The sequence below is a fragment of the Diachasma alloeum genome, unplaced genomic scaffold, assembly GCF_001412515.2.
Source record: "Diachasma alloeum isolate Michigan unplaced genomic scaffold, Dall2.0 Dall_scaffold_00377, whole genome shotgun sequence".
Classification (NCBI taxonomy): domain Eukaryota; kingdom Metazoa; phylum Arthropoda; class Insecta; order Hymenoptera; family Braconidae; genus Diachasma; species Diachasma alloeum.
The window spans coordinates 182,245-203,824 of NW_021680516.1; the positions used below are offsets into that span (position 1 = coordinate 182,245).

The window sequence follows — 21,580 nt, forward strand, 5'->3', positions numbered from 1 at the left end:
ACACCGCCTAACCTCCTTTAGGCATTAAAGAATTCTAAGAGAATTAGAATTTAGAGAGAAAAAATTTCCGCTTCACCCAGCCGGGAATCGAACCCGGGTCTCCCAGATACGCGCTGGGTTGGACAAATGTGCAGTCTTCCACATAAAGAGGGGGAAGGTTGGGGACGGGATGGGAAAGATACACCTGGTGGATGGAAGCGTCATTAGACATCTTGGCGCTGAGGAGTCCTATAGATATCTTGGCTTCAATCAGCGATCCGTAGTGGACGCTGAGGCGGTCAAAGAGACTCTTCGTGAGGAGTATCGTCGGCGGCTTCGGAGAGTTTAGAAGTCCGAACTTTCCGGAAAGAACAAGGTGGCCGCGATAAACATGTTCGCTGTTCCAGTTCTTCTGTACTCCTTTGGCGTGCTCCAATGGAGGAGGGATGAGCTGAAGCAGTTGGACAGGGATACTCGTAAGCTAATGAACATCCACAGGAGCCTACATCCCCGATCTTCATGTCCCCGTTTATACTTCCCGCGTGACAGTGGTGGCCGAGGACTACTCAGCCTAGAATCTCTCCATGAGCGCTTGGTCCTCGGCTTGGCCTGTGACGTGATGAACGGCTTGGATCCTCTCTTGGAGTTTGTGCACGATCATGAGCTTCATGGGATTCAGGCCTTTCTCTACAAGGCGGCGGATACCGCAGCTGAGGCTCTCGGGTTGGAGTTTCGTCGTGGCCGAGGTGGTCAGCTGGCTAGTCATTCATTGGCCAGCATGACTAAATCTCGGCGAAGAGCGACCATCAAGGAGGCGGCACAGTCCATCTTGCTTCGTCTACACGTTGAAAGGCCCATGCATGGCGTGTTCTTTCGTCATGTGGAAGAACAGGGCTTGTCCGTCCAGCTGACTTTCTCATATTTGACGTCGGCTGGCTTGATGTCTGAAACCGAGGGCTTCATTTGCGCGTGTCAAGATGGCGTGATAAACACCTTGGTCTATAGGAGCCGTGTTATGGGGTTGCAAGTCCCGGATGTTAAGTGTCGGGCTTGCAAACAGTCCCCGGAAACTCTGATGCATCTTTTGTCGGCTTGTCCGACATATGCAGTGACGAGTTATATCCACCGTCATAACGCGGCTTTGAGAGTGTTGTATTACCATCTGCGGCACTCTTATGGGATAGACCGGACGCCGATTCTGCCTTATGCTCCAGGAGATATTGAGTCCGTTGTCGTGAATGAGAGGTGTAAGATTTACTGGAACTTCTCGTTTGCGACTATCAGGCCCATCGCTGCGACGAAGCCTGATATTGTCCTCTTCGACTTTGAAGACAAAGTCATCTACGTGAGTGAGTTCTCGGCGCCAGCCGAGAGCAATATATCTGCGAAGGAAGAGGAGAAACGGCTCAAATACCAGCTGCTCCTGTTTGAGCTGCGTCAGTTGAACCGCGGGTTTAGGGTCAAGCTGATCGTCCTGATCATTGGCTCTCTTGGCGGCATGAAACAGTCTTTTGTATCTGCGCTTGAGGTGATTCCAGCCTGCAGGCGCAATGGCTTAATACTGGCTGGCCAGATGCAAAAGGCTGTCATTCTTNGCCTGATATCGTCCTCTTCGACTTTGAAGACAAAGTCATCTACGTGATTGAGTTCTCGGCGCCAGCCGAGAGCAATATATCTGCGAAGGAAGAGGAGAAACGGCTCAAATACCAGCTGCTCCTGTTTGAGCTGCGTCAGTTGAACCGCGGGTTTAGGGTCGAGCTGATCGTCTTGATCATTGGCTCTCTTGGCGGCATGAAACAGTCTTTTGTATCTGCGCTTGAGGTGATTCCAGCCTGCAGGCGCAATGCCTTAATACTGGCTGGCCAGATGCAAAAGGCTGTCATTCTTGGGTCCCTTCGACTGCTTAGGCATCATGATTCTGGACTGCAGTAGTGCTCACCCTCTGGTTGGAGGGAGCGCTACTGCAGAGCGATTAGGACTTGTTTGTATCGCTTAGCTTGCTGGGTGGTCTTCGAGGTGAAGTCGGAGCCCTCGAGGGTCATCCAGCGATCTCATTCACGAGGATAATAATAATAATAATCATCATCATCATCATCCTTTACAATTAAGAAAATTATGTATCCTAGACAATAAGAATAATTTCTGAATAAATAATTTATGTAATCCTATAAATTGTGCGTTACGTAGTTATTTCTTATTGCCACCACCCACTTTCCACCCGTCACTCATTTTCCGTCTGGTGGCCATTTTCCACCCACCACCCACTTCCTGTGACCCTCGGACCCCAACTTTGAGGCCTTGCACCCCAGGGGGCCCCCCAGCGCGCCGACGGCCTCTTCAAAGGCATGCCGCCGAGGGGGGAAGGGGGGACGTGCACGTGCACTTCCTGGAAAAAAGGGGGGAGGGGAGGGGGGAATTCCTGGAAAAAAATTCGCCAATCTCGGTCACTTACTACTAGCCGGGGTGGAGCGGCGTATTTCTAGCTGGGATACGGCTTCTTACCAGAGCTCGAGCGCCGCGATTCCTACACGGGAGGGGGTGAATAGGGAATGAATTATAGAAACTTCGAGGAAGGTTGCAGGTTTTCAAAAAAATCAGAGAACTGTCAATTTTTTTCCAAATGTAAGATAATTCGGTAGTTTTCCAAAAATTCAAGACAATTATGAGATTTTCTAAAGAACTTAGAGACAATCCATGGAGTTTTTGAAAATTACAAAGCATTTCCAATATCTCTCAAATATTCGAGGATTGTTGAATAAATAATGGGAAAATAATTGATAGGAAAGGGCAGCATTTTGCAAATAAAACTGATTTGAAGCAGTCCTGTGAGCCCGAATACTGGACTCTGATCAACTGAAATGAGAAAGGAGGAAATAATTTGGAAATTCCTCGAATTTTCTCCACAATTCCACAAAAATTTTCCAGTTTCTTGAAAAAAATTCATATAAATTTCGAAAGTTTATAGAAAATTTGAAAAAATTTCAGATGATTCATCGAAGTTTCAAGTTCATGACATCGTCGAATAAAATTGTGAAAAAGATCATGAATGAAAAGAAGACACTTCGAATTAGCAAAAGAACATCAGAATTGAACCCATAATTTTTCTAGAAAAATAATTGAATACTTTTCGAAAGTTGTAAACGGAAATAAAGAGGGAGGCGAAGACAAAAAAATTATGGACTGTAAGAAATTTGATAATTGTTGTTTTGCACTCTGAATATAATTTTGATTACAATAGTAATTAAAACTTCATTCAGTGAAGACGGAAACTCAGAATTAGTGGATCACTTATTGAAATATCGAAATTGAACAAGCAATGAATTGGTTGTTTTCATTAACTTTAACACTCAATAGACTAAAACGACGATGAATCATTAATTTTCCAAAGAAACAAAAAAAAGCAAAGGCATAATAAATGGGCATCAACGTCGCGGCCGTTTGCGGCGGCGCTAGTATGCACATAGGAACGAACTAGCATGCACATTTTTCGCGTTTCCATTATCTTCTAAATGAAAACGGTCAGACTTGAGCCATTAAGTTGGCAGCGCAACTCGAATTCTTATTTTTCGCATCCCAGGAATTGCCAACAGTGTTTTACCAAGAGGGAAGGAGGCCAAACCATGGACATATAATACATAGACTGCGGGTTCCCTATCCCTCCTGTGTATTGAAAAAAGCACGAAACGGACAGAGAGTGTTGCGTTTGTCGCCGGTTTTCTTCTCTGTCGAACAGTACCGTAGAGGGGGATAGTCGCCACTGCATAGTGAACGTATCCCTCACTCCGTGACCATTCTTGCTTCACTCTGAGGAATTTCGACAAAAAGAGAAACCATCGACAAAACGGCGCTCCTTTTCTATTTCTTGCAGCCCCCACCACCCGAACCCGTAGTCTATGTATTATATGTCTATGGACCAGAGGCTGGTGGGACCCCTGAAATCATGTGAAGCAGCATGTAGTTCACATTGGCTCTGATGGCGGCGGTAGTAGTCACTCGCGTGGTAAGAGTATATTATGTCATCAGGCGATAAAAGTATTTTTTGTCATTCCAGCCGTAAGGCAGCGTTTCACGGACGCTCCGCATCCACGAATCTCTGCCTACGGCCGTCATGACAAACAATACTGTTCATCATACGGCCAAAAAAAACTTTTCTAGCTTATATGATTGCAGTCCTCGCCTTCGGCTCGGGCTGCAAACTCGTATTCGCCAGAAAAGTTTTTTTCGGTCTAGTGACGAAATATACAAATCTGGCGAATGTGGCTTTATAATCCGAGCCGACGGCGAGGCGAGGCGTTATAATCACATTCGCCCGATAATGCTTTTATCACCGCGTGACATATGACATTTTATGTCGTTGGGCCCGAAAACCGCTTATCGCGAAGCCGGTTTATCGGGCCTAATGACATAAAACAAATTATTAGCATTGTGAAATTTATCGTACTGAGAATTCCACTCGTGGTCTGTCCAATAATTTGATAATTATATTAATTCTTGAACAAATATATGTGAATACCCTTGTAGGGTATGAAAAAAATTACAGATGCACAGAGAGAAGAACCGGATTAGCTTTAGAAAAAAGTTTCTAAATTTTAGAAACCGTGGTTTATATCCTTCAGGTTTCTAAAATCTAGAAACTTTCTTCTAAGTTTTAGAAGAAAATCGTTTAAAATTAATTATTAGAATTGGGATAATTTTTAAACTAAAATGTACTTGATTTTAGAAAAAAAAAAAATTTCTAACATCTAGAAAATTTTTTGAATTTTTGAGTGGGAATTTTGCAAAAAGCGCGGTTGTGATATCCGGGGGGGGTGTAAAATGGGGGGCTTTGCAAAGAGGGGTGTTTTATGAAAGGGTGAGTTATCGTTGAGGTTACCCAAAAATATCTCCGAAACTAAGGGAGATGGCGAAATTTTATAAAAAATTAGGGGGGGGTAGGGGAAGGCAAGCTGTATTGAATTCTCGATGTATAACACACGCCCTCCCCCCTAATTTTTGGAAAGAATTTTGTCCCAATTTTGCAGTAAAAATTCGATATTTCCCTTAGTTTTAGAGATATTTTCGAAAAAATCACGGACATTGAGTTTTTTTTGGTTGTGAATTCTCAATATACATCTCCCCCCTCCACACCAAATTTTCCTAAAAAATCGCTATCTCCCTTAGTTTCGGAGATATTTTTGAAAAACTCAACGACTCAGTTTCTTTGGTTGTGAATTTTCAATTTACAATTGAATCCATTGTGAATTGAAAATTCACAACCTCCCCCGCTCCCCCTCGTTGCAAAATCCTCCCTCCACACATCTGAAATTCCCGATATTTGGGCTTCCCTCCCTATGTATGGGGCGCTTACGCCCTTTAAATACCTCGGCCGTCATTTTTTAGTTCAATTTGAAAATTTTCTAAAATTAAGAGAAATTTAGCATTGGTTGTAACGAGATTTTCTCCTTACGGTAAACTGTTTTACCAACACGAAAACCCATGAGTTAAAAATGGTTAGAGTGAGGGACAAAGAGAGAGAACGACATCTAACGCCAGCTGAAGAAGCTGAGCGAGAGATGAGAGTGACATCGAACGGCGGTTCAAGTGCTCAAGCCCGACGTGGGGCGCCATTTTGTAAAGGATTTTTGCCGGTGCTCCACCAGCAAATATCCCAAACTATTTTGGGCATCTCCTCTATCGCTCAATTAAGTCGGGCGCCAGCTGGATTTTCACGGAAAATCCAACGGTAAACCGGCCTCAGAGGATAACTCGTCTACCCTGAGGACTTTTCGTGGCGGGACTAACAATGCCGAACCAGCATCAGCGTAAAACGGTAGAGTGGGCGAGGTTCACCATACTAGGAGTATTTCACTCGATCGATCCTCGTCTCTTCAGCCGAGGGACTTCGATTAAGCGTATCTTCCAGGGGCCATTCCTCCATGTATCTTTCGTCGAGGATGCTTCCATTCCTCTGACGTATTCCTTTCCTCTCCAGAGTGGCTCAACTCTGGAGAAGTCGACCATCACTTGCGAATCCTTCTCACTCCTCGGAGCGCCGAACACTGAGTGGCACATGCGACACAGGTATCCGGAGACTTGTTCTCACCCACCTGTGCCCACCCCAACTCAACCTCAATGCTCGGTAAAAGCACTATCATCGCGGGCCAACACCCAGAGTACTCGTCGTGGATGTACGTGCGATCGGGCCTCCAGGAGTCGGCCTACTCCCGGCCCACGGATCCACGCCAACACCACTTCTTTCGTCCGAAGTGATGGATCCCTGAGGACATGGAATTAAAACACTCCACGTCCTCAAAGTAATCCGATCCTTCTGTTTGAGACGCCGAAGCGTCCCATTCTCTCGCTGTTCCGGACCTCGACCTCACAACGGACCCCCATAATCCATAATGGACTAATGCCACTTTCAACCGTCGTCGAGGACCGGACGATTGACATCCGCTCGACTCCAGTGCCTGTCACCGACTGTCTCGAAATCTACTAGGGCCTTCTCCCCCTAGTCTGAACATCTCAGCGGCGGTGGGTCATCCGTTACCCCACCACCACCAATCAGCTCGACGGCAATCGAGAGGGCGCTAGTCCTCTCACCTAGCCGTTGGTCCCTAGTCTAAGTCGATAGCGCCTCTAGAATCGCCCAGTTGGAACGCCAGTACGTTGGCCCGTTTCCCCCAACACAGCTGGGCGAGTTTCTAGATAAGGCGACAGGGTATCGACAGCCTCTCTATAATGTTCAGGAGCATGGTTTCACCCAAACCACGTCTCTTGGCATTATTTGATTGGTCTATTCACTTCACGCGCAGTTCACTTGAACCGCCGTTCGATGTCACTCTCATCTCTCGCTCAGCTTCTTCGGCTGGGGTTAGATATCGCTCTCTCTCTCTCTCTGTCCCTCACTCTAACCATTTTTAACTCATGGGTTTTCGTGTTGGTAAAACAGTTTACCGTAACGAGAAAATCTCGTTACATGGTTTTAAAACTAATGAAATATCGGTTCTTAAAAACAATCCCCAAATTGGTCAACTTTTATGATCCTACCAAGGATAAAGCTTAAGAACAGAATTTTTTAACATCTAGAAACAAGTTTCTAAAGCTAATCCACTTTTTTTTTCTGTTTTCTGAATGGGAATTCATGAGTGACGATGGTTTGAAAAATAATTTATCAGAACTATGTAAATTTCGGTGATTTGTTCAAGAGATATGGAGCGTGAAGGTTTGTGAGAATACAAAAAAAAAAGTGAATTCAGTAGCGAAGCGGTAATCTGTGTTAAGTCGATTTTTACTACTGGTCAGTTTTTGACAAATATCTCAGAATCTAAAAGATATAGAAAAATTTTTGTTGTCCTTTTTTGTAGAGCCCATTGAGGGTTATAAATAAGGTCATGAGAAAAAAATTTCTATTTCTCTTAGATTCTGAGATATTCATCAAAAACTGGCCAAAAGTCAAAATCGATTTAACCCGGTTCACCACTTCGCTATTGAATGTACTCGATATCTTGGGAGATAAACAAGCGAGTGTATACATGTCGATGATTTAACCGTTGCCAAAACGCAATGGCCAAGGAACTCCAAGGATATTTATATTTTGTTCTTGGAGCAAAGTAAATCCAAATAATGTTGCATATTATCTGGAGTCTTTCCTTGTGACATGAGTCACTCGGTTTGGAAAAATGATTGAAATCCCCCAAAAATAAAAAATAATTTTTTTTTTTAAAAACCGGCCAAGTGCGCCTTGGTAAGCATTGTATTTTTTCCAAAAAAAATTGTATTGTTTCTCAGGAAAAAATGATTTTAAAAAAAATTGTATTGTTTCTCAGAAAAAAAAAATTGAAAAAATGCCGAGTAACCATTTCAATGCGTTGTTGTGGAAATATGCCCGAGTACTTCTTTATCGATAACTGTTTCTGGGAAATTGAGAAAAGTGTAGAAATAAGGAAGAGCGCCAAGTTCATGAAGTTGAACTTGTGATTGTGAAAAACCACAGAATTTTTCATAATATCTAGAAACAATTTCAGCTTTTTTCTACAGTCGACTGGTACTGTTGCAAATTTTATAAGTTTGAACTCATCAATGCTAACTCAATATTGTCTATTCCTGTGAGTTACGGAGCGGGTACGACCATATAAATTGTGGTTATCCACACAAAGTCGATGAAAAAGAGTGTCAATATGAGTTTCTTTAAAAAAAAAATTGTTCAGAAAATTCTCAGGACCAACGTACTTGACGCGGTTTTTTGAAACACTCATTGCGGAGAGGTGTCACTTTATGTTGACACCATGGTCGAATGAACATTCTCCATGCATTTATGTCGGGAATACCGATAGCTACCTGGCGATCACTACCTTAATTAATTTAATTTTTATTCATGAAAATAAAAATATTTGAAAATGGAAAAGAATAAGCTTAAAGCATTAACTTATACTATCCAGCAATTCCATCCAACACAATCACACCATTGACTATCTAAAGATTTGAACACCTAGCAAGGTGTAGTATGCTCCAAAGCAATTTCTGAGTCCCAAAGTGGATCTCAAATCTCAAACAATAGATTCCCAAATAAGGATCCGCATTAAGATAAAAAACCGCGCCAGGTACGTTGGTCCTGAGAATTTTGTGAACAATTTTTTCTTAAAGAAACACTCGTATTGACATCAACAGGATTTCATTTTTTCTCTCAGTTATTTAATATTCCAAGAAACAGAACCACTGAAAAGGTCAGAATGTTACTGTTTGCCTCAATTATTCAGTTTTTCATTATTCTCTAAAGAATTTAATTCCACTTTGTTCAGAAATATTACTTGAGGTTGTCAACTAAACATAAAAGTTGAAACAATTATGCATTTTTTCCCGAAGTGTTATTCACTACCGAATATCGTGACACAATGACTGTTGATTTCAAGTGATTTCAAAGTGATTTCACGTGATATCAATGAATAATTGATTTCAAGTGCTTTCAAGTGATTGTGTCTCCGATTTCATGGGGGCCTATCGCGAAGAAAAAACGCAGGGATCACACCGCGTGATCACGTGATCGCTTCACTTCCTGTTCCCATATTTCCGTATATTTTGAACGAAGGAATCCGGAACGTGGGCTATCAAATTTTTGAATTTTGATTCGGAGTACCGCATGAAGAGGTTATATATTAAAATTAATTCATAAATTAAACTTGGTAATAAATTAATAAATAACTAAGACTTGATAGTTTAATGGAAAGAGTGTGGGGATAATGGTGGTTTTTTTCAAAATAATTTCTTAACCAATAGGTAAATTTCGGAGTTCATGGTGTTAAGTGAAGTGTTTCCCTGATGTCCAAGGGGTCATGACTTCTTTGGAGGACCTTGTGTGCAGCACAACTGTAAATAATAAGAAAACATGTGAAAAAAAATCAGGCCCGGTCGCGCGCTCCCTCTTTAGGGTATGACCGGTAGGGGTTGGTGGAATTGGATGTGACCCATTACGGGTAGCACCAATAACTTCCCGACCATTTGTTTTTTCTTTCATTAATTTTTTTATTATGTATTTATTCAATCTTTTTCTCACATTTCTCCGAGGAAATACCCATAGAAGACAAGAAAATCCGTACGCGTGCTCGCACTCACACACACTCCCATCCACACACATCGCCGTATTCCGCATCGAGAAAAGATGTAATTTATCAGAAAAGTAAAATTGTTTCTTGAATGTATATCGATTTCGAAAAAAGCTAGTGAACTGCTGATTAAATGTCTTCCAGTATTCCATGATTTGTGCGTTATATCAAGATTCATCGTTTCTAACAAAAAAAACTTGAAATCGCATCGTTATGCACGGAGAAATGGTCTCGTTTACAAAAAAACGCTAATTTTCGACTTTTTTCCAAATGTTTTTTGGAAAAAACTGGAGAAACGCTGAGACGATCGTCTCCATAATCTAATCAGGTTCAAGTCACATGAAAATACAGCGATTAAAAAAAAAAAGTCAAATCGCATCGTTTGTTCAGGAGGAATCGTGGCACAAAATTTTTGTCACAGACGTACGCACACACACACACATACACACATACAGACAGGTACCTGAAAAGGGTCAGAAGTGGTTCCAAAGGTCATGAAACGTGGAGAAATGCTTAAATTTCCACATTCGATTTTCGGGGTCATTGCAATAACTTCCTGCCCTCGGGTCGGGAAGTTAAAAACAGTTGTAATTTATGAAAAAGAAAAAAGCATCATCCATAAATTGCAATTAAGTGTAGGGGAGGTTGGGGTAAAACGGACACTTTTGACTTTTTTAAAAAAGTTAGTGAGGGGTTGAAATGTTGATGAAATTCAATAATTTTTTTTCAATATAACGAACAATTTTTTCCCTTTGGGACGAGCCTAAACTGAGCTCAATTGATAAATTTGTTTCTGAGTTATGAATAATTTTAAAAAAGTCTGACGTGTCCATTTTACCCCACCCTCCCCTAATTAAAGTTACACACGTGTGTCTTCGGCCACCCGGATTGTTGGTTTTCCTGAGAGTGTGTCCGTGGAATGACAATCCAGGGGAGCAAGTAGAGGGAATCCAGGGGGTGCAAGTCCGTATGGACTTGCTACGATCGTTTCCATTACATTTGACCAATTGGAAGAGCAATTTGTCGGCGGGAGCTTTTGTGGATTTAGTTCTGAAACAAATTTCATAGAATGCAAATGCAGATCGTTTCACAATTTTGGTAAACGATTGTGCAGCTTTGGACTCTACGATATAGTCAAGGGGTCATGGGGGCGAGATTAGAAGAACAGGTATAAAAGGCTCAATGTAAAAAATGTAGAAATGTAAAAATGTAAAAATGTAAAAATGTAAAAATGTAAAAATGTAAAAAATGTAAATATCGATTGAAATTTTACCCTGCAGGCTTGTCTCCATTTTCCGTGTATAAATGAAACATAATAGTTGTAAATTATGAAATTCATGAACTTGTAATTACAATTTATGGATGATTCATTTTTTCCATAATTTACAATTATTATGTTTTATTTACATCTGCTTTTTTATTATTTACATTTGTCCTCCACAGAAAGTGGAGACAAGCCTACAGAGTAAAATTTCAATCGATATTTACATTTTTTACATTTTTACATTTTTACATTTTTACATTGAGCCTTTTATACCTGTTCTTCCAATCTCGCCCCCATGACCCCCTGACCATATCGTAGAGTCCAAAGCTGCACAATCGTTTACCAAAATTCTGAAACAATCTACATTTGCATCCTATGAAATTTGTTTCAGAACTAAATCCACAAAAGCTCCCGCCGACGAATTCCTCTTCCAATTGGTGAAATGTAATGGAAACGATCGTAGCAAATCCATACGGACTTGCACCCCTGGATCCTCTGGATTGTCATTCCACGGACCGACTCTCAAGAAAACCAACAATCCGGGTGGCCGAAGACACACGCGTGCAACTTTAATTACACTTAATTGCAATTTATGGATGATTCTTTTTTTTCCATAAATTACAACTGTTATGTTTTTTTTACATGTTTTCTTATTATTTACAATTATGCTGCACAGGAGGTGCTCCAAAGAAGTCACGACCCCTTGGACATTATTTTTTTTAAAATAATTTCTTGACCAATAGTTAAATTTCGGAGTTGATGGTGTTAAGTGGAGTGTTTCCCTGATGTCCAAGGGGTTGTGACTTCTTTGGAGGACCTTCTGTGCAGAACAATTGTAAATAATAAGAAAACGTAAAAAAAAATAACAGTTGTTATTTATGAAAAAAAAAGAATCCAGAGGATCCAGGGGGTGCAAGTCCGTATGGATTTGCTACGATCGTTTCCATTACATTTCACCATTTGGAAGAGGAATTCGTCGGCGGGAGCTTTTGTGGATTTAGTTCTGAAACAAATTTCATGGGTTGCAAATGCAGATTGTTTCAGAATTTTGGTAAACGACTGTGCAGCTTTGGACTCTACGATATGGTCAGGGGGTCATGGGGGCGAGATTGGAAGAACAAGTATAAAAGGCTCAATGTAAAAATGTAAAAAATGTAAATATCGATTGAAATTTTACTCTGTCGGCTTGTCTCCACTTTCTGTGGAGGACAGATGTAAATAAAACAATAGTTGTAAATTATGGAAAAAATGAATGATCCATAAATTGTAATTACAAGTTCATGAATTTCATAATTTACAACTATTGTTTTATTTACATCTGCTTTTTTATTATTTACATGTCCTCGACGGAAAGTGGAGACAAGCCTACAGGGTAAAATTTCAATCGATATTTACATTTTTTACATTTTTACATTTTTACATTTTTACATTTCTACATTTTTACATTGAGCCTTTTATACCTGTTCTTCCAATCTCGCCCCTAGGATCCCCTGACCATAACGTAGAGTACAAAACTGCACAATCGTTTACCAAAATTGTGAAACAATCTGCATTTGCATCCTATGAAATTTGCTTCAAAACGAAATCGTCAAAAGCTCCCGCCGACGAATTCCTCTTCCAATTGGTCAAATGTAATGGAAACGATCGCAGCAAATCCATACGGACTTGCACCCCCTGGATCCTCTGGATTGTCATTCCACGGACACGCTCTCAGGAAAACCAACAATCCGAGTGGTCGAAGACACACGCGTGCAACTTAAATTACACTCAATTGTAATTTATGGAGGATTCTTGTTTTTCATAAATTACAACTGTTGTTTTTTTTACATGTTTTCTTATTATTTACAATTGTTCTGCACAGAAGGTCCTCCAAAGAAGTCATAACTCCTTGGACATCAGGGAAACACTCCACTTAACACCATCAACTCCGAAATTTAACTATTGGTTAAGAAATTATTTTTTTTAAAACCACCATTATCTTCACACTCTTTCCATTAAACTATCAAGTCTTAGTTATTTATTTATTTATTACCAAATTTAATTTATGAACTTATTTTAATATATAACCTCTTCATACGGTACTCCGAATCAAAATTCAAAAATTTGATAGTCTACGTTCCGGATTCCTCCGTTCAAAATATGCGGAAATATGGGAACACGAGGTGAAGCAATCACGTGATCACGCGGTGTGATTCCTTCGTTTTTTCTTCGCGGTAGGCCCCCATGATTTCAAATGATTTCAACTGATTTCGAATTTTTCATTTCACCTATCTGCGGAATTGCCTCAGGGTGATAAAATCCGACCTTGTGATGTGACGAATCATTCGACTATTTGTTGCTTCAGTTGCCAGGGTTCATTTGAGGGAATGCCGTTCGTCCAATAAATTATCTCTAAATTTCAAATTGTCCCAGTTCTCCAGTTTTACCAGCTTGTCCAAATTATTACCAGATTTACCAAATTTCTACCAGATTTCTCAAATACTAGAGTTTCACGAATTTTGAATCGAGTGCTCAGTTTTCAGTCAATTTCGCGATAAAGTGTCAGCCCCCCAGAGACCAGAAGAGTTTGACTACCAAAATTTGGACCGAACGATAACGCTATTCGACCCACACTAAACACAACGATTCCCCAGAATAATTCCACGAGATATTCTCGAGAATTATTTTACCCGACAGTTGAATGAATCTAAAATTCTATTTAAACATGAAAACGAATTTCTCAGTTTATGCCGATTCATGTAGCCTTGAGCTCATCATAGAGATTATAGTTATCATCACAACTTTTATTAATAAACAAATTGCCAATACATTAATTCAAAAATTACATAGAAACCAAATAATATTACCATAGTACATAAAATCTTTCCCTTTTTGTTCAAATTGAAATTATTCTCATCCATTTCAATACTACTAAACCAAATTGATTAATTAAATGAACCAATTCACACAACAATTGTATATGCTAAAATTCTAACCTTTATTCGCGCCAATCGTTCAGTCCGTGAATCGCACTCCTCTGAATCGTCCGTCGGTAAAACGAGTTCACGACCGTCGGTACAACAGAATATCCCCCGAAATTCTCAAATTCAAGATGGCTGAGTCGGCGAACGAGTGACATCGCTCCCCTCCTCAGTACTTCGCAAATAATTACCACCCCAACAGAATATTTCCCCCTCGCGAACGTTCCTCCCCGCGTGGCTCTACCACGACAGTTTCATCCGTCGCTGTCAAGGGCTCGACCACAGCTTGCTTTTAGTCAAAGACTAATTAAGCTGGCTGCTGACGAAAATTAACTAATATGGCTCGACCACAGCACACAAGTAGCAAATGCTAATTTAGTAGCTGCTGACAATTTGGCTCTACCACAGCTCGCGATAGTCAGAGACTAGTGTCGCTGGCTACTGTCAATGGCTCGACCACAGCTCGCTAGTAACTACAGTTAATATAACTGGCTGCTGACAATTGGTTACTTTTCTTTCCTCCGGCGAGGATCGTAGGCGAACCCGGGTGAGGCCTTCCCGATCGCCCCATCACACCTGCGTATCGAACTACCCTGCTGACGGAAGTTTAACACCTTTAGGCTACTATTTGACTCGCGGAAAGAATGCGCGATCTAGGTCTGTCGCGGAACTATATTTATTAGAAATATTCCCCGGGAACCAACAGCCCACTCAATCACCTTTACTACATATTCTCAATTCACATTTTCCAAAATCCATATAATCCTCATTAAATTCACAAAATAAAAAAGCTTCCATAATTCACAAAATTTCTAAATTATAAAAACATAAAATCATGAATTTCTCGATTGTGAGAATCCTCACAGTGAATGGCGAACAAGTTGCAACGGGGAACTCATTTTACCAGGGGGCAATGAAAGGGATCGAACGAGAGTGATACGTAGAAAAATTGAGTCATAAGGCCCTGACGGTTGGACAGGAACATTAAGTGTAGGAATTAACTTTCTGTAAAAAATTTGAAATTTTTCCATGCCTTTGGGGAAGATCAAAGATTGCGCCAAAATGTGAGTATTGGTCACAAATTCAAAAACTACGGGTGATGATTTTCTTCTCCGAAGCTTACGGACGTGCCATGGCCATGCCCATCGATAAACTTTAAATTTTTCAAGAAAACAAATATATTAATGGGTAAGAAGAAAATTTTTGGAGTAATTTCAGTGTTCACACTCTTTACAGTTGTTTTTTTCTTATGAGAAAAAATTTATTTGAAAAAATCAGATAAGGATCCAATTTTCTTTTCCCGAATTTTTTTTTCTGAACTACAGTACTGAACACGTGTAACGGCGAGTTGTGAGAGTCGCGACAGATATCGATTTGTTTTGAGAATCCTGGAGTTTGACAGAGTTTACTGAGAAAAGAAACATTTTTTTCAGAAGTACGTCTTTACTTATATCTTATAAGAAACTCGTGACTTGAAAATTTCCAAGAGCAGAATGTCTTACACTAAGAAAAAAACAACTTTCATCGAGAAGTCTTGTACTTGTCCTGAAGACGAGGACAATTTTCTTGATGACGAGGAAGCGATTTCTCAAAGCCAGTCAAGTTGAATTAATTCATTTAATAGTTTTTTAGCCTCAATTCTAAAATATTTTAATGCAAAAACCACTTGAATTGACTTGAGAGCTCGTTTTCTTATTATGAAACAATTGCCCTCCTCTTTCGGACAAGTTTAAAATTTCTTGGTGTAAGATTTTTTTTCTTAGTGAGATATTGTACGCCTGGAAATTTTCGAGCCATGAGTTTCTTGATATAAGCAAAGACGTACTTCTAAAAAAACTTATTTTCTCAGTGTTGTGATTCGTTTTTCTTTCATACTGTCGCGGAGAGAAGACCTCTGTCGGTAAACCATATTCATCAAAAGACGTGATGAGGCGATAATAAATTTTTTTTTGTTTACTGTTTCAAAATAAAATTTAACTCACTAATTTGGTGATTGCAAATGATTTCATGTGATTTCATTCCAGAGTTACAGAGTGATTTCACCAGTAAATAACCTCTCGTATTTTCCATTAAAAGTACTGTTTAAAATATCATTCCATTTTCATTCGCCAAATATTACTTTCGTTCGTTATTTTCCCCTCATGTCAAAGAAATATGTGATTTTTTTTTTTTAATTCTATTAATTGTTTTCATGTTAAATAGATTTATGAGAAAATAAATAATTGACAAATAATATTGATATTTCAATATTCTGTCCTCGTATTCCCCTAGTATTTACATTCCTCTATGCGCACAAAATGTTATGCACAAAATATTATGGCAATATGTGTAGGTTACAACTAAAGTTAGTACTGATTATTAATAATAATTCATGAGTCCTCAAAGTCATCGTTATATGAATGTCCCCATAGTATCTCCAATAAATTATACATGTCTCCATAGTAGTCGGTTTATATAATCTCTTGGTATGAAGAATAATAAATTATGCCATAGTGTAAATGTTGGTATAGGAAAATTGAACAGTACAAAAGAGGGACACTGGAGAAGAATAATCTTAGAAATAACAAATAACTTACAATTCAAATAAATGAAAATAACGATAAAAATAACGCAAGTCGATGGAGAAAAAAATATAGGAAATTTTCCAAGAAGAACTTTCAGGGGAATTTATCATAGAACCATTGCGGCAGATCCATTCGGAAGTTAATTACCAATGAAATTGGTAGAGAGAGAAAGAATAAAAAAGACTAAGAACGATTAAAATAACAGTGTGTCGCTTTTGTCGAATAGGCTCGCAACCCTGCTTGTTTACTTGTAGTTTACAATGAGAAAATAAAAATAATACTAAAAATTTTTAGGCAATATTTTAGGTCAGTATTTTTTTAAATTGCTTATATAGACATTTTTTAAAAGCATAATTTCCTCATGTTTCGTGACAATTCTAGGCATTTCCACCCAAAATTAGGAAATTGAAAAAAATCTCAATTAGATAGCTTCCATTTGGAAGCAAAAAATTAGTCAAAAATTCAGAAATTGGGAAAAGTGACTTTTTATATGTAATATCATCAAAAAAAAAAATAGAAAAGTGATGTTTAGGTCTTTTTAATGTCATGAAAATCCTATGAGAAGACTCGATAAGATTAAAATCTTCAAAGTAGGGGCGGGTGGGGTAAAACGGACACTGTAGACTTTTTTAAAATTATTCATAACTCAGAAACAAATTGATCAATTGAGCTCAGTTTAGGCTCGTCACAAAGGGAAAGAATTGTTCTTTGTATTGGAAAAAAAATTATTGAATTTTATCAACATTTCAACCCCTCATTGACATTTTTAAAAAAAGTTTTACCCCCACCTCCCTTACAAATCGGCAAAATCATCCAATTATTGTCATTCAAAAACTTTTACCAATTCATTTGGGAAGAATGACGCTCAATATTCGTTTTTAGTGAATACCTTATATTACTGTCTTATTCATTTATAAATATTTTCATCACGCTGTGACGAAAAGTGAACTTTTCGGCACGCTCCGCGTGCCTAAAAGTCCAATTTCCGCCACATTGTGATGAAAAATATTGTTCGTAACTCGTGAAAAAATGTTTTTTAGCTCGTTACGAAATATACTATTTCTGGCAGATCTCATTTCAATCTGTAAAAAATTCTACTCCATTCAACTCGATATAATTTTTAAAAAAAATCCCAGCAAAAAAACAAGCTCATTTCGCACTACATGTAGTGGACAATGAATTAGAAGTCGCTTACATACATTGCCAACGAAGCACAACTGCTGTAATTGTTCATATCCCTTACACCGATAGCTTAAAAACAGAGTAAGGCAACCACCAAACATCGACAATCGTTGGAAAAGAAGTGCATGCCTATTTATTCTTCAATATTACACCAAGTTTGTGATTGCGTTATTCTGTCATTGAGGTATCGATGTGTTTTTCGCCATTAGTCTGACAACATATTCAATACAAATGTTCTTAAGTGTCATGAAAATCTCACCAATAAGTTTCTGAAGAATTTGCAATCCAGTCTCAATAATAATGATACTCTCCGATGAAAAACCAACAAACTCTGCAGATTCATCTTCATTAATACCATCCGGCTCCAAGAGTTTTCTCTTAACTCCCTTAGCCTTAGGCTTGGCGTCAGCTTCCACACTACTAGTCGAATTTGACTTTGATTGACGCATTCTTCTTTTCCCCGCTGACTCCAACTTCTTCCCAACACTCTTATCCTCACCATTTACCTCATCCTCGTCCATTTTCTTTGCACTTTGTAATTTATCTGAGTTAAGAGTTTGCTCTGCCATTAACTTAGATTCCACAATTGCTTGCAGGTTAGATTCCGTGCGCGCCACCTCGGCGTTCCCGCCATTCGTATCACTGACTTGTATATCCATAAGATTCTGTTTTTTACAAAAAAAATATATATATATATATATATATATATATATATATATATATATATGTATATATATATATATACATATATATATATACTTATGTTCAAGTAATCGAGTCATCTATAAAATTGAAATTTAATAAAAATTGCATCACTGATTCAAAACTCATGCATATAATTGTGGACTAATAATCAACTAATTATAATTATAAAGTGATATTCTATGTCGAATCAATAAAAAATGCTTGGACTTCGAAAGCTATAGTCATCATGATTGGGCAGCCCATTAGTTCAATGATTTTTTTAACATTAGTATTTTCTTTCACATAAATTTTCAGGTTCTTCCCATTTAATTCATATGGAAAATCTATTCGTATTATGGATGTATTCTATTTTGCCAAAGATATGCGAAATTGTTTATTGAATACGATCTCTTATCGGCCTCAGGTTGTGTCGTGATACTGCGAACTTATTTCTCCAATAAAAATTTGCCAACTTCCACTCACAAGAAACTACCCTATTGTTTTATCCATGGAGAATAGGAGCAAGAACCAAGTTGGGACAATGGGCATGGATGCACTAGGACCATGAAGAATAGAGACCAGGAGGCCGAACTAGCGTTGTCAGATTCGAGCCCATACTCGGGTCGCGGAGTAGTTAGAGGTGGTGTTTCGATCGGTTTTCTTGACAGCAGAAGTGGGGGAATGGTACTTGGGTGAGTCTATAGGTGTACAGTCGTCAAATTAAGTTCTGGAAGTAACTAGACGTTGGTTGGCAATGTTGGATTGCACGGAGTATAGGACCGAAACGAACGAGCGGTTCGTACCTCGATGGTTTTAGTTCGTGCTCCAGTGATTGGGTAGAATGGGAGAATTTGGACGGATTTTCAATGCCGGCAACGGCAACTCAAACCTCCACAATAACAAAAACAAAGTAAATATCCGGAGCACAGTGGGTTTAGGAAAAAAATTGCATAATTTAGAAAAATATATGTATTTAATTATCACTGACGGTGCTGACGAGTTGGCAAGTATTGGAGTATTTTGTATTTTCTTCGTCTCGGTAAATATTCAATCATTTTGAGAATGAGTTATTCTGGAGAGGGAAATTCTCAAAAGACAGATTGCCATAGATTTTCTCAACTATACAGAAGTCTCTTAACATAAACTCCGAAAATTACGCATTCCATAATCTATTGACAATATCATTGGTGAATGAAAACTTTTCTCAATTTTTTTATTGATGCAATATGAAAATAAAAGAATAATAATATTTGAAACTTTTGATTCAGACAGACTATCAAAAACAACTTCTATTTGCTATTCATGAAATTTTCTGAACGATTTTTTTTTTTGTTAAAGGGTTTGTTTATTTTATTTGAATGTAAAGTAACTGATAAAGTTTTTTTTTAGCAGAATTCTTAAAATATCCATTCTTGTCAATTTACATTGCACATATGGGGGCGAAACATCGAGAAGAAACTGACAATTTCGATCAGATGCTCTATAGTGAATTGAATCAACAAACAAACTAAATAATCAGAAGCCATTGGATGCGAGAAAGAATTGAATAATTCACCTGAATATATTTAAGATATTCACCTTCATGGTGCTTATAGCTAAGAGAAATCAAGGTATTCGTCTTGGCAAGTCTTCAATTAGTTTAGTAACGAATGATTTTAAAGGGGAAAGTGAAAAGAGAAAGATTTCTTATGAATATTTTATCAACTACATAAGAGGTTTTTTCACATCAATTCCTAAAATCATTTCAGTAGAAACAAAATCTGCTGGCAAAATTTGTTTAGAAAACTTTCCTCAATTTTTTTTTATTGATTGAATGTGAGAATAAAAGAATAATAATATTTGAAACTTTTAATTTATACAGATTCTATCAGAAAAACTTTCTATTTTCTTTTTATAGTATTTCCCAAACCACTTTGGCTATTGAACAGTTTGTTCATTTTTATTAGAGTGTAAAGTAACTGACAAAGGCTTTTATCTATAATTAAATGAATTCTGCAAGTTTCTTCCATTTGCAGAGAAAGATATTGATCTTTGCAAATTTTTGTTGCAGATATCGGGCGAAACATCTGACAGACTAAGCATTTTCACGAAATTCAGGGGTGAATTGAATGAACTACCAAAATGAATGATCTGGGCTAAGTGGGTCAGAAAAAAATTGAATAGAATTTTCTGGAAATTTCAAATGTTTAATTCAATTCCCCAAAACGGCCGTAGAATTTCGATCTTGAGAACTACAATACTCAAAATCTCAAATCAGAATTCATAATGAAGCTAGGAAAATCTCCAACCCCACCCAACCTTTATGAACCCGTTTTGCCACAGGATTCCACCCAAAACCCCACAAAATCACATTTCTGTTCAAGATTCGGTTTCGCTGATTATCTCGATAAAGAATGCTCCGACACACCACCAGCTTCGTTTTGGATCAGGAACTCCCGTATGGACTCTCTGATATGATCAACCCCCACCCCTTGCCCCCAGAATTAAAAAAAAAATGTCAAGAAGTTCAATTCGATTCCCCAAAATGTCCATAGAATTTAGATCCTCTCAAGAACTTCAATAGTGAGAACCTCAAATCAGAATTCATAATGAAACCAGGAAAATTTCCAATCCCACCCACCCTTTATGAACGTTTTGCCCCAGGATTACCTCAAAAACCCCACGAAATCACATTTCTGTCCAAGATTCGGTTTCACTGATTATCTCGAGAACGAATGCTCCAAGAGATATTACCAGCTTCTTTTTGGATCAGGAACTCCCCTATGGACTCCCTGACATGACCCACTCCTACCCTATTGACAACAGCACATACAGTTTAAAAAATGTCATGACATTACACTCAATCGTTTTTATTCCTGCATTATTTCTAAATGTTGTTTTTTTTATCATCATTTTTTGTTCGTTTTTTTAGACTGGACATTAGCGAGTATCCATCTCAGCCACAATTTTTGTGCTTTGTTCTTTGTTTTCAATCTCTCTTCCTCCGTTCCAGATTTCAATGATTTTTTCCTTTTGAATAGCCATCTGGGTATTGATGTCTACGATGTGTCCATCTATCTCTTCCAGCTTCCGTTTGCCTAAAAGAAACAGAAGATAAGAAACGTCAATTACTCTCATGACATATTCTATCGTTAGTGGAGTCCTGAAAACGTTTTCAACAACAAAGTAACATAGAAACAACAATGATTAACCAGGGCCAGGCAAAAATTCGCCCACAATCGCTTTGTGCAGATGGGCCAATTCTAAATGCAAAAAAAATCAACCCATAGATCTCTGACCTCGCTTCACGTATGACAAAATTTAATAAGGCCCGGATGGAGGAATTTTTTTCCCGAGTGGCGATTTTACGCCCCCCCCCCCCCCCCC

At 38.6% G+C, this 21,580-nt stretch overlaps 1 protein-coding gene and 1 long non-coding RNA gene across 6 annotated transcripts in view; one reads left to right on the forward strand and one right to left on the reverse strand.

The window, feature by feature from the left end:
- LOC107041748 overlaps positions 1 to 18,785 on the reverse strand; it is a 188,168-nt gene extending 169,383 nt beyond the window's left edge. For 4 of the 5 annotated variants that reach the window (XM_015262473.1, XM_015262470.1, XM_015262472.1 and 1 more), the window contains exons 1-2: positions 18,620 to 18,707; positions 17,790 to 18,195 (exon numbers count right to left, since the gene is read on the reverse strand). In XM_015262473.1, the coding sequence (XP_015117959.1) occupies positions 17,790 to 18,189 (400 nt within the window). In that variant the 5' untranslated portion in view covers positions 18,190 to 18,195; positions 18,620 to 18,707. Of the gene's footprint in view, positions 1 to 17,789; positions 18,196 to 18,619 lie in introns of all 5 variants that reach the window. The other variant, XM_015262469.1, reaches the window with a different exon arrangement.
- A 281-nt stretch (positions 18,786 to 19,066) lies between these two features.
- Positions 19,067 to 20,378, forward strand: LOC107041747. Its single transcript, XR_001461090.2, has 3 exons — positions 19,067 to 19,253; positions 19,607 to 19,824; positions 20,265 to 20,378. It is a non-coding gene; the product is annotated as an uncharacterized LOC107041747 (long non-coding RNA).
- Positions 20,379 to 21,580: the final 1,202 nt, after the last annotated feature.